Source organism: Coccinella septempunctata, chromosome 9 (genome assembly GCF_907165205.1).
Source record: "Coccinella septempunctata chromosome 9, icCocSept1.1, whole genome shotgun sequence".
Classification (NCBI taxonomy): Eukaryota; Metazoa; Arthropoda; class Insecta; order Coleoptera; family Coccinellidae; genus Coccinella; species Coccinella septempunctata.
In genome coordinates, this window is record NC_058197.1 from 18982879 (window position 1) to 18996592 (window position 13714).

Genomic DNA, 13714 nt, shown 5'->3' on the forward strand with positions numbered 1-13714 from the left:
AAGTATCAGGAGTAGCGCCTGATCTCTTATTTAACGAGGTCTGTTTGGAAGATGAATAATAAATCCAAATATGACTTTGAAAGTTTTATTACAAAATTATAGAAAACATAACTCAACAAAACAGTAGTAATAATAAGCTCCAAACAAGAGCAGAGCATATTCAATGAGCAACAATTATTGTTAAAGTTTAAATCAATATATTTAACATTTCTATCTGAAACAAACAAATATTCCAACATGAACATTCAACATGGATAATAATAATACATAGATAAGCATATTCCTCGAAATCAATAATAATTTGATTACACTAATTTCGAATCAAATACCATCTTACTAGAAATACATATATCTACAATAGTTAAGGTAATAAGACCAAAATATATCTCTCTCTCACTCTCGTCAAGTCAAATCTCTTCAGTCGGCTTTTATTGCTATATTCCTCCTAATCAGTTCTTGATCTATAAAAATATCCTCGTCAGTCGTCGTATCGATAAGCGTCAGCTTCAACACTGGATCAGACTCGTACAATTCGTCCTTTTCTATATCTATCAATACTGATATCAACGCTTTCCCCTTCACTAGCTCAGAAAAAACTTCGCAATCCTCCATCGACCACTTGCTCTTCTTCGGTTTGATACCTTAAGCCACAAAAAAATTAACAACCCCGAAAAACCAAAAAAAACTAATAAATACCTGACAGCTTGGCTTTCAGAGCCTGATACGGTAACTTTGTGAATTCCGGATCCAAAGGTATCAGTTGGCTCACCGACAAGTTGGAATAATACCCGAAATCGCAGTAGAACACCGATATCGACCCAGAATGTATAACCTTCAACACGCTCGTCCTGCAACAACAACAAAAATTCAACGACAAACCGAAAAACACCACAACGATCACTCACCTATACCAAATACCATCCGTATGCCTGGCTGCGAAAATCTGACCAGGTACGATGTTTTTGATCTGGATAGGGCTGCAAGCGGTGTCCTTGTACCTCTCCTGAAGCTCCGTCATCATGCTGTCCAACTGATCTTTGGAATTGTACGGTTGGACCTGGAAACGTAACTCATTAATCGCATGAAACTCGACTAAAGCAAAAACCTCCACTTACGAAGAAATTCCAAGGGTTCACGGTGAACGGTATGTTCACCCCGAAATAGGCACCCATCTCTGGAAGTTTGGGACTCATCAACGAACCTCCGGATGGCACCTTCTCTTTCTCTGTCGAAAATCCATATATTCAATACGAAAATTATGCAACAAGGGAAAACTTCAATAATCGGATGATACGTAATGGAAAAGATCGAAAAATAAAACGTTAAAAGCTTCAAATCATGCTTATCGATGTTTTAAAACACTCCATTACGTCACCCCACAAAAAATTGATAAAAAAACAAGGATTCAAAGCGACAACCACTCCAACAATTAAAATTCTTCGTCTCACCCAAGTAAACTTCCTCCGGAGTTTCTGTCAAGCACAAATATCATTTAAAACACGACAAATAATCCAGTCTAACATAAGATAATAAAAAAATTGACTCCTCGTAACGAGAATCGAAAATACTCACCGACATTCTGCGTCAACTTATTCAATTTACTCTTGGTACCCTTCAAAGCGCTAGTTTCATTCTTCAAGCTTAAAAAAAAAGACAAAACTCAAACCGATCAATCTTCCGACAACTTCCTCAACTAACCTTATTTCCATTTCCATCGCAATCGACTTGTTGATGCACAACAGTCCTTCGTCGTTGGACCTCCTGTAAAATTCCCCAATCGGAGTTCCGTTCTCATCTTTACCTATCACTTTCATCAGTACGGATGAGCCAACTTTCAACAGTCCGCTGGCCAGGTTCACGAAATTCCTAGGCATCGAGTCCAGGGACAATCTGATCATCACAGCCTGCGGGGGGAACTGATAAACCACCTCGCTAATATCCTCCAAACGGAAGAAGACTTCTTCAGCAACCTTAAAAAAGCAAATCGATTCATCCAACACTAAACCACTGGTTAAAATCACAATACCTTGACGACTTTGTAGCTTCCAACGTCTATGAAGTAAATTTGAGCAAAGTCCCCCTCCGGAGACATGTCCAGGACTCTGCTCCTCAGCCAACGTCCCTCGTGGTTCGATAAGTAGATCTTGTTCCTGTTCGACTCCCATCTGGGCTTGTTCAACTTTTCCACGTACTCGCTAGAGGATACCTTATCGATGGCCCCCTCTATGTGTTGCATCAGGCATTGCAGGCTTGTGAATCCCTTCGAATGGATCTGGATGTACACCACTCCATCTTCGGAAAGATGGGAGACGTGGACAGTCTCAATCGTGTTCTACAACGATAAAAAACGATAATTTCCCACTTTTAACCTTCGAACCCTCAAACTCACCTGTCTGATGACTGGGGTGGCTATCTCGATGGTCAAAAACTCGAGCAACTGTTGATTTATGGATATTCCTTCGTTGACATCGAACATATCCACAGCTATCGTCTGATCGGTCTCTGTGGAATCTACAAATTCGAAATTCGTAAACTAGGTTAGAACCGGAGAAGAAATGTGGCTTACCGGAGTCAACCTGCTCTGCTAACAAAACCTCTCTACCAACGTAAGACATCAACTTCTCCAACGGTACATTGGCGTCGTATAGGTCTTCTAACCCGGCCAACCGACAAACGAAGGCCTACAAGTCAAATCACAAATCAATTACCTAACAACGACAGAAAAATCCTGACTTACCTGAGCTGGAGACATGGCAAATTCCCTCTTGATGTTACAGACCATGCTTTTCTGTATCAGATATTCGTCGCCGAAATCGATCAGGAAACAGTTGACACATTGCTCTTGCACCTCCAAAGCCCTGACCCTGTACCAGTTCGAATCATAGTTGGCCACGTAATAAGAACCAACCTGTATGTCTTTAGCCTGGAGCTTCGAGCTTTCCTCGTTGTAGTAATTCTCCATCTTGGTGATCATCTCGTTATGGGCATCCTACGTCGTTGGAGATATCGAGTGATTATACTTGAGATTTCTATTTGGGTCTACTTACGAATTGGGCAGTGTCCAACTGCTGGCACCACACCTCGTTCAGGGACATTATGCAAGTTATCTGAGCCTGCAACTTGTTATCTTCGCCGAAAAGTACGATGGTCGATGGTATCGAGACATCAGGAGGGAGTATCGAACCGAACTTCTCACCCTTCTGTAAAGCCTGTATTGTTAGGGAACAATTCATAACGTGTTAATGCACCTCAAGCAAACCAGTAAAGCGTCTAGCATCAAGAAACGGTGTACATGCTGAAATGAAGGAACTCGAAGACATGGAAACTTATTTTATCATCAGTCAATAACTAGTAGAATTAAACGAGTTCCATCATTTCCATGCGCAAAGCATTCATTTTAATTGGGAGAAAATAGCCATGTTATTATTGTTATACTCGCTTCAAGAAAATTCGAAATTTTGATTTCCCAAAGACATAAGTCTATGCACCGATCACAGATATTTTGAATGGACGAGTTCGAAAAAGCTAGCCAACATTGGAATGATTTTTTTTTTAATTCTATTTGTCCCTCATTAAAAATCCTTGGAATTGTTCCGGCTATCAAATCCAAGAGATGATAGGAAATTTAAATTGGCTTTCCGAGGAAAATTTCTACATAATCTGGGAGTTTCATTATTAAATTTATGGTTTGGTCACAGAAATCCTCAACATTAAACTGTTCTGTGGCAGAATCACAGATTCACCTCTATGTGCAGTGATTAAATTCTATGACGGAACCATAGATGAAAAACCACAGAAAATAAACTTCCACAGAGCACCGTAAAGGTAGAAATGTTCTGTGGCAGAATCACAGATTTATATCACCTCTATGTGCAGTGATTAAATTCTATGACGGAACCATAGATGAAAAAACCACAGAAAATAAACTTCCACAGAACACCGTAATAGTAGAATTTTCTGTGACGAAACCATAGATGTTATGAAAAAACCACAGAAAATAAACTTCCACAGAACAATGTAATAGTAGGAATTTTCTGTGACGAAACCATAGATGTAAGAACAACTTCCAAATAATGTCAAAACTGCTTTGACGGTTAATTCTTGAAGCAAGTATTAGTAAATTGAGATGTAAAAATGTGAAGAATAACAATTAGGAGATGATTCCATGCCATATTCCTTGGGGAAATTGAAATTTTTAGAATGAAAGTGTCTTCCACCTCTCGAAGAACATAAAAATCCTACAGGAGACTATAAAACAGAACTGAGAAGAATCTATTTTTATCAATCGATTGATAGGAAAAAATCAAATCGAAGACACATCTTCCTCTGTTACCAATTCCTTTCGAAGATACTGTTGAAAAATGAAATGAAGTTAATCATGCTCCTTTCACCATACCAAAACAGTCAACCGAATATCAAGATCAAACAGACTACAAGACACTCTAATTTCTGAATAAATAGGACTTACAAATCCTGATTTTTTCTAAATTTCTAGTCTAGAACACATAGAGAAGCATGTGCAACAGGAAATAAGTTGTTAAGGTGAATGAAATGAACCAGTCCAAGCTAGTTAACAAACATCGAATCTTCGACGAACAATCAAAGACGAAGAGCTTGCAATTGAAACATCATTGAGGGCATTTCGAATACATCGAAACAGGCAGCATTCTCCAAGTGTTATAAGGGAAAAGAAACATTCAACATTACCATCCCCGGTTGACAGTATCTCAGCACGTATCTGTCGTCTTGTATCCGTTCCACAGCTACGCACTCGCAGGAATCGATGATCTCCAACCAATTGGTCGGCAACTGCTCGAAATACAGATCAGCGTAGTCTTCCTCAATCCTGGAACTCCATATACCCTAAAAATTATAAATTTAAAGACTAGTTGTCTACCAAATAAATTTTCAAACCCTTACCTGGGCATGTACTTTCAGCATAGGGGGGATCCTGTCTTTGATATCTTTGCTGGTAGCCAACAACAATTTTCTCCGTCTGGCACACTTGGGTAACAGTTCGTCCAACGCTTTACGTGCACAATAAAGTTCAGCTGAGTTAGCGTCGTGAAATTCCTCAGGGTAACTGAGGTACGTTTGGCCATCAACCTGCGGAAAGTGAATTGTTTTGATGTGTCCCTTTTTTTAACAGTTTTCAATTGAATCGAAAGATTAATTGTTAAGTTCTCACCGTTATAGCGCAGTTGTACAGGGCCCTCGCGTATTTCTTCTTCGGCTTCATCTCGGTGTGGTTAACATCGATTTTTCCCAGTTTATACCAGTCGACGATACTCTTCAAATCCTCTATCGCATTTCCAGTCAACGTATCACTCATGGGGTTCTAAAATAGATCGATAAAAATCCGTATATCGATAAATTGACGAAAATCAAACAATTTACCTCGCTGGTGGGACTGCTGTTGCCGCTATCCCTGTCCAACGAAGCTTCGGACATCATCTTGCTCAGCCGCTTTCTGGAAGAGTTCACCAGGGAAATGGAGAAGGTTTCCAGATCCACAGGGCTCCTAGTCGCTTCCTTGACGTTCGTAGAGCGTAGTCTGGTACCGTTAGTAGGGCTGTAAGGATTCGCAGTGACCACAGGTTTCATCGAAGTTATATAGTTGGTCCTCATGGGGGTGTTGCACAGCCCCCCGCTGACCGGTTCGGGCGCCTTAGGCTGTATCGTAACCTTGTTATTGTCGCCCGTCGGAACTGGCTTCCTGAAACACCACAAACGTCCATAAAATTCCGCTGGAAAAATGGTGGAGGCGCCATTTCTCCCCTTAGAGAGCACCTCCGCCATTTTTTTCCCTTAAAGTGCACTCACTTGAACTGTTCACCGTTTGTCGCAGGTTTGGGCTTCGGAGGAACGTTGGGAACGTTGGCAACGTACGACTTGGGCTTCGCAGGGCTCCTGTTGATGAACTGGTTGTGTGAAACGGCAGCTGTCCTCTGGGAAGTGTTGAAATTCTTCGGTTTGTACTTGGCCGTTATCGAGTTCCAATTCTTCGGTGCTGTCATGTTGTTATTTATCCGGAAGGGTTTGGTCGGAGCCCTAAAACCGAACCAAAGTGAGAATCGGCTAAAATAAGGGTTTTTAATGATCTCACCTCACTATCGGCTTCTTCTTGCCGTTCTTCTGCTTGCTGACCATGTCCGTTATGTGGACGGATTTCTCGGACACTTTAGCGTCGACAAAATATTCCCCGGCTGAGGTTTTAGTCAGGGTCAATGTGGGTATTGACGATATGAAATCTTGTACACTTCTGAAGCCCAACCGGGTATAGGGAATCCTCTGTCCGCATATCACCCTGTAATCGGCTGGAAAGATACACATATCGATGAAATTAATCAAATAATTCACAATTTTAAATGCTTACTCTCGAGCTGACGTAAAGAAACACTTCCTTTGATGGAGATAAGACAAGCTCTTATGTTGGATATGACTTCATTCCTCTCTTTTTCCTCGTCCATGTTCAAAAGATCTGAAAATAAATGTTAAAAGGTATCTAATAGTGGAAACACACAATTATTTCATTCCAAATGCAGATAAAGACGATTTTTCTGTAAAAATCTCTAAAAAAAATCGAAAAGTTGAAGGAAATTATGAATGACGCAACTTGGCGAACAAATTATTAGTTCACAGTGTTTATAAACGGCGAATTCAAGGTTGAAACTCGATAAGATAAAACAGGGGAATCACCCATCAACAATCAGTGCATACAACAAAGGCAATGAATAATTCAACTTTTAATGATATGAGAATTTACTCCAGACATTTATAAATCGACGAAATTCTTTCCAAAATGAATAAATTATTTAAAAACGCAACTTACAACCCATTTCGCAAAATCACTTCTGAAACTTTTACTACACAAATCACAGACAGACGAAAACTACACTAATAGCTGCTCAAGGTTTCAGTGGCTAATATGAGGCTAAAGGTCCAAGTTCGGGGCTAAATACTGATAAGAGGCCCCGCCCATAACGTATCAAACAGGGCGTGGCTTCAGCTTAGCCCCTCCTCCTATATACACACGGCGGTCGTTTTTGAAATGCAAAATCGACCAAAACAGGATTGTGGTTTTTTCAGAAATATGCCGAACATCTGGTTCTTCATTTTATTGCCACCGAAAACGGTTTAACATTTGTTGGATGACGAGGTTCTCTTTTTGAGAAGGGTATTGCCGACGTAAAATGAAATATCCATGTATTACTCGAAGATTTTTTCAACATAAAACGACCTTCAACAGATCTTTCGAATAGTGAATGAGATCAGAATACGCAGATCTCAATTTATTCATGTTTTTCTAGCTCATACGTTAAGTAATAATGATGGAATAGTTGGAGTTTTTTAATTCAGAAAGTGTATCTCAAACAATTTGAATCTTTTTCGTTTATATTCTTGGATATCTTCTGAAATATACATTTCAAATTTTGAAGAAAAAAATCTTTACTATACAGGGTGAGACTTTGACTCATACAAATATTTGAACACCAGATTCTTGAGGTTAGAAGAAACACTGTTTGCTATGCAATTTTTTCTAATTCGGCTCTGGTAAAAAGATACAGGCCTTTTAAGTTATCATAATGAGCTGTGCCACCTCTGTAAAAACGAAATTATCTTCAAAATACACATCTGTTGATCTTTCAAGCAGAATTGTATTCAGCCAAGTACCCAATTTTTCAAATTTCACAGATACTTTCTAATTTTTGAACATGGAAATTACTCGAAAATGGCGCATTTTACGAGAAAATATGTAGGACACTTTTATTTCACAAAACATTTAAATATTCATTAGATAGCGTCCAACTTAGTTTCAAGAGTTGTGTTCTTTGAATTTTTGGTATTTTTATGGTACGTAATGTTTATAACGAGAAAACTGGAAGACGTAGGTGATATCTTTTGTTCGAAAATGATTCATCAAATAAATGAAAAACTATATTCCGAAATTCATTTCATTCGATAAAACCGTTTGTGAGATAGAACAAAAAATCAAAAAATCTTAATGGTTTTTCAACAGCCTGTATCTTATAAACCGAGCCGATTCGGACAAAATGGTAAAGGAAAAAAGTGTTCCTTTAGACCTAAAGAATCTACTGCTGAAATATTCTAACGAGTCAAAGACTCACCCTGTATAGTGCAAAAATTGAGAAAGTTAGATAACATTTCAGAAAAAAAAATTAGACCTGAGAGATCCTCAAACCTGTGGAAAAACACCAGACTCATCAGTGATTCATATACAGTGTGTAAATCTCAACATTGCCAAAATTTTTCTCAATTCAATTTCTATCAGTTTTCTGGTTCCTAAGAAAAAATTAAAAATTGCTTCTCAGGTGCCATGTTTATGAAGCTGTATCTAAGCAGGGAGAGCTCAGAAAAAAATTTGTATTTGACAAAGAATCATCCCTTAAATGTTTTCGTCACCAACTATTAATTTACACCCTGTATATCGTGAAGCGAATAAAACGAAAAAAGTTTCGATATCAAAACTTGCTTAACACACTACAACTGAGGCAGCTTGCTCTGTATGTGTTCCAAATTCACGTAGATTCGGAAAAAATAACAATTAAGACATCAAGCAGTTACAAATATTGGTGTTTCCTACTCAGGTAATAATTGTATTTCCAAATACGTTGAGATTATCTTATATGGTCACCCTGTAAAATAATTCCATCCCCAAATTCGAATTTTCAGGATAATAAAAACAGTCACAACATCCCTTTCATAGAAAAATTGGTTGAATTCAGAACCCTCTCAAGTAAAACCGACAAGAATTTCGCCTACCTTAAAATGGTTTTCCCAGACTGCAACAGATAGCCTTTCAAGAGTACCGGTCGGTTTTTCCAGTGTATAAACGAGTAGATTTCTTCTAGAATTATTCAAAAACCTACAATAAAATAAACATTGTAAGGAACCATTGTGTTGAGGGAACAGTTGCAGTTGTCATAAAACTATCCTAAACCACCCAATAAAACATGAGAGGGTTTTGAGGAATTATGGTTTTACAACAGTATAACAGACCCAAATCTTGCAGAAATTCGGAATTGAAAAAACGTAGGAGGTAGGTTGCAATTTTTGTAACAAAATAATTATTATTAGCCAGAATGACAAAAATTGATTGAATTGAAGAAAAAACGCTGCAACATCGAAGTCTCTTCTGAAGTATATTTCTCAAGTGATTTTAAGAAAAAAAGTCCCACAAACATGGGACGTTTTCGAGATACAGGGTGTTGAAATTTGAATTTGAAGTTTCTTCTCACAGTATCTACAGTTCCCAAGATGTTCAACTGAAATTTGGCAGAGGTAATATAGATATTGAAATACACCATGTGACATGCCGATTTCGATAGCAAATCTACAGGGTGATATTTTTTCTGGAACAATGTCCCCTGTTTTCCTCAAGAACTTTTTTCGGTAAGTCACTGTTAATTGGAAAAAATAAAAAAAAGCTTTTTTGTTATACTAAACTTTGCGGTCCTATGTTTATGGAAATTTTTTTTCTTAAAATCACTCAGGGAATTTCTATTCGGTTGTACCTCCAATTCAAGAACATCCTGTATAAAATATATAAATAAAAGTTGAGAATGAATCATATTCTATAATTTGAAAACATAATTTTTTGCTCCTGAGAAACTTCGAAAATAACTAAATTTTAAAGAATACTTCGCTTTATGTTAACAAAAAACATCTTCGGACTCCTTTCTTTTATTGCAACGGTAGAAATTTTGGTTTTCAACTTCAAAGAGAGGACAGAAACAGTTGAAAATGTTATTTACTCCTTGAATAATTTCTTAACAATTTCTGCAAGCATAATTTTTGTGACAAGAACATGATCCAGGGTATGAGCCTTGCATTACGGGACACAAACATATATTGGTGACTTCTTCGAAATACCGCTCAATAATTTTCACTCACATTGTGATAAAAGCATAATTATTTGATAGTGGAGTTATTTAGAGGGTCCATAGCTAGTGGAGAAGAATGTTGATATGCTCAATCAAACAGATGAACCACCATGGGCTTCGATTTACATTTTTAAACATTTTAAATAGCTTAAATGCATAATATGCATGGTTAAGTACTCACACAAATAATAATCGTTATATCAGGTAACAATATGAAACTGTTAATTGGTTAATGAAGAGAACAATTATAATTTATCCAATAAATCTATTAGCAACATGGGTCATAAACAAATCTTCTGAACTGAACAATTCTTTTATTGTGGATTGAGATCAATTTAAAGGTAAATTATTGTTCACAATGATCTAGTTGTTCTTCCATCCCAATACACGAATTTGTTGTAAGTAATTGTAATTAGATATGTTTGAAAATTGCGAAGTAATCATGTTTCCAAGTGTAAATGTAGAATGTTATTACCTCTCCCAATTGTAACACTTCTATAGGACAATAGTAGCACACAGTTTATGGTTAAAGAATGTACCTAACACCTTAAAAAGTGAACAGTTTCAAATATTTGGCCTGATTACAAACCACAAACTTTTAGATGATAAAATCGTAAAATTAGTATAACACACATAAATGTTGAATGGAATCGACAAATAAGTGCAATTTCGACTTACTCCAAAAAAATCAAACAAAATCTCAAATGAGAAACTTGTTAATTGTAATTTAACTTATTTAAATTCACAGGTTGACAGCTGTTTGCAAATTTGCATTAAATGCAATCATAAATCTTTATGACACTTTCACTGCGAATCATAGATAACAGACAACAAAGAGTTTAATGTTTTTATTGGTCTGTGCTTTTAACCCGAATTATCACAAAACACTAATATTGGATATTGAATAATCATTTCGAGTTAACGCATTAAAGTTTAATAAACTTTCGTTATATAACAAATAGTCCTGCCGTTTAAACACTTTGAAATTTGTTCTTGGATGAAATTTCCACAAATTCTTTTGCTCCGCCATCTGGTACAATTTCAACGAACATTCATTAATCAATTACAGTGTTCTTTGTCCTTCATAGTAGAAACCTGTCTCTCCAGCAGAACAGTTTTCTACTTTGGCTGTAATAGAAAACTGTAATGAGTTGCACTATGTTCGCTAAACACCTACTAGATGGCGCTACAATAGAATTTATGGGTATTGAGTATGATATGTTGCCTATGCCAATATTTTCAAGGCGCTTTTAACCTTTGTCGATTTTTCGTCTAGAACGGAAAAACCTGTATTCATATGGGATTTCTGTACCTATTTTCTGCATAATTCGAGGTCTCTGATTCCAAATCCGAGCTCAGTTTCGACAGAAAAAAATTATTTTAGCTGCTATAGTCTACCAAAATTTCAGCCCTTCAGAAGGGCGTAAAACGAAAAATAATTCACTTGAAGAAGAACCGATTGCAGTTTCTGATAGAGAAAAGCCTAATCAAACTATATTTTCAATTTCAAGACGATACGAAAAAAAAAGCATTTTGGGCCAAAATTTTTCATGATGTATAGTCTTGCGTTTTTTTCGATCGGAATCAAAAATCCAACTTTTAGATATTGAAGTGTCGTGCATGTTTTCTGGATAATTCGAGGTCCCTGATTCCAAATCTGAGCTCAGTTTTGACGAAAAAAAATTATTTCGGTTGCTAGGGCCTTTCAAAGTTGAGGCCCTTCAAAGGGGCGTAAAACGAAAAATAATTCACTTGAAGAAGAACCGATTGCAGTTTCGGATAGAGAAGAGCCTAATTAAACTATATTTTCAATTTCAAGACGATACGAAAAAAAAAGCATTTCCGGCCAAAATTTTTCATGATGAGTCTTGCGTTTTTTTCGATCGGAATCAAAAATCCAACTTTTAGATATTGAAGTGCCGTACAGTTTTTCTGGATAATTCGAGGTCTCTGATTTCAAATCTGACCTCAGTTTTGACGAAAAAAATTTATTTCGGCTGCTAGGGCCTACCAAAGTTTCAGCCCTTCGAAGGGGCGTAAAACGAAAAATAATTCACTTGAAGAAGAACCGAAGGCAGTTTCGGGTAGAGAATAGCCTAATTAAACTATATTTTCAATTTCAAGACGATACGAAAAAAAAAGCATTTTAGGCAAAAATTTTTCATGATGTATAGCCTTGCGTTTTTTTCGATCGGAATCAAAAATCCAACTTTTAGATATTGAAGTGCCGTACAGTTTTTCTGGATAATTCGAGGTCCCTGATTACAAATCTGAGCTCAGTTTTGACGAAAAAAATTTATTTCGGCTGCTAGGGCCTACCAAAGTGAATTCATAAATATTGGAGTAAGAGTTTTAGTCCAGACCGTCACCGAACCGGTATGCTGTGATATTATTCAGCAGATCGGCACCGGTGGCGGTATGGTCAGCACTCATTCATCTGTTCCATGGTATTGAGGTCGTGGAAGCAAGCAGGCCATTCTAATATGTTTACTCATCTTTCAGTCTCCAATAAGGCATATCATCCTGCATTTAACAGCTAATTTATGGGTAAGTTGCATTGATTAAAGTATTAAGTAATAATCTTCATTTTAATTTATTACGAAAAAGTATCTTCTCGCTCTTGCCAGGACACTTGGAAATTTAAGTTTTTCCTTGGATTGCGGGAAATCTTCTGAAATCTACTACAGCGACATCTAGTTACATACTACGGAACATAGAATGTTCGTATACAGGTGTTTATATGTTAGATAGTTGGCGGTCCGTCTATGTTCTCTGGTGTGTGCCTAGATGGCGCTGTGTTAGAATTGGAATATTTTATATTCAAAAATATTTATCACTCGCTCGAGTAGTTCTCAGAGTACTTAGATAGTCTTTCAATTTAAATCTTGAAAATCTAAGTAACTCCATAGCATAAAGTTATGACGGCTAAAAAATAAAAAAATTTTAGTCCATAGACATTAAATTTGTTTTTCTATGTATGTGTGTGTAGTCTATGATCTAGCTGATAAATAACCTTCGTTAAAGATTTTTAATGAAATTTACACAAAAAGTAATGCAAAAATAACTTTAAAATACACATTATTGTCATCCACTGAATATTCCGATATTAAAATGTCTGCAACTTTGAAGCCTTATTTGACCGCAGTTAGACACACCCTAACTGCCGCTATGTGTCTCAAAGATTTTTCATCTCAAAGGGTAGAAAGGCATAACAAACCAGAAGTTGAGGTGAGATCCAACAAGGAACTGCTACTTACACCAGTCGTCATTTCGAGAAACGAAAAGGAAAAAGTATTGATCGAGTCATCCATCAACTCTGTCAGAATAAGCATCGCTGTTAAACAAGCCGATGAGATCGAGAAGATACTCTGTAAGAAGTTCATGAGATTCATGATGATGAGGGCCGAGAACTTTATCGTATTGAGGAGAAAACCCGTAGAAGGATATGACATAAGCTTCTTAATCACGAATTTCCACACCGAACAGATGTACAAACATAAATTGGTCGATTTTGTCATCCACTTCATGGAGGAAATCGACAAGGAAATATCCGAGATGAAATTAGCTGTGAATGCTAGAGCTCGAATTGTATCGGAAGAATTCCTGAAGAGATTTTAATGTAATTTAATGATAGCTCTAAGTTTTTATACGATTCTGCCTTTATAATATATATTTCACAAATTTATAAGTTATTCCCATTTTAATGTATAGATTATGTTATAAGATTAAATTTTGTTTATTTAATGTTGATTGATTATCTTGAACCTCTTTACTGGTATCCAAGTACCTAATTTGTGGACAACTTGTCG

At 36.9% G+C, this 13714-nt stretch overlaps 2 protein-coding genes across 5 annotated transcripts; one reads left to right on the forward strand and one right to left on the reverse strand.

Annotated features, from left to right (window-relative positions):
* Positions 1-71: 71 nt before the first annotated feature.
* LOC123320694 (tudor domain-containing protein 7A) lies at positions 72-10737 on the reverse strand. 4 transcript variants are annotated; one of them, XM_044908083.1, is made up of 21 exons: positions 10584-10737; positions 8785-8887; positions 6377-6481; positions 6107-6317; positions 5824-6051; positions 5398-5716; positions 5189-5338; positions 4921-5106; positions 4708-4863; positions 3048-3209; positions 2738-2989; positions 2567-2681; positions 2390-2511; positions 2027-2332; positions 1699-1970; positions 1573-1640; positions 1449-1472; positions 1116-1225; positions 906-1057; positions 697-848; positions 72-641 (listed from the first exon to the last, which is right to left on the reverse strand). In XM_044908083.1, the coding sequence occupies exons 3-21, from the start codon at positions 6468-6470 to the stop codon at positions 418-420; spliced, it is 3303 nt and encodes a 1100-aa protein (XP_044764018.1). In that variant the 5' UTR covers positions 6471-6481; positions 8785-8887; positions 10584-10737; the 3' UTR covers positions 72-417. The 4 variants fall into 4 exon arrangements, with proteins under 4 accessions (XP_044764018.1, XP_044764017.1, XP_044764016.1 ...); XM_044908082.1 differs by lacking the exons at positions 8785-8887; positions 10584-10737 and adding an exon at positions 6833-6884 and having other exon boundaries at positions 3048-3200; XM_044908081.1 differs by lacking the exons at positions 8785-8887; positions 10584-10737 and adding an exon at positions 6833-6884.
* A 2138-nt stretch (positions 10738-12875) lies between these two features.
* On the forward strand, positions 12876-13649 carry LOC123320747 (actin-related protein 2/3 complex subunit 4). Its single transcript, XM_044908156.1, has one exon. It carries the CDS (start codon positions 13017-13019, stop codon positions 13521-13523), a length of 507 nt encoding a protein of 168 aa, XP_044764091.1. The 5' UTR covers positions 12876-13016; the 3' UTR covers positions 13524-13649.
* The last annotated feature ends 65 nt before the right edge of the window (positions 13650-13714 follow it).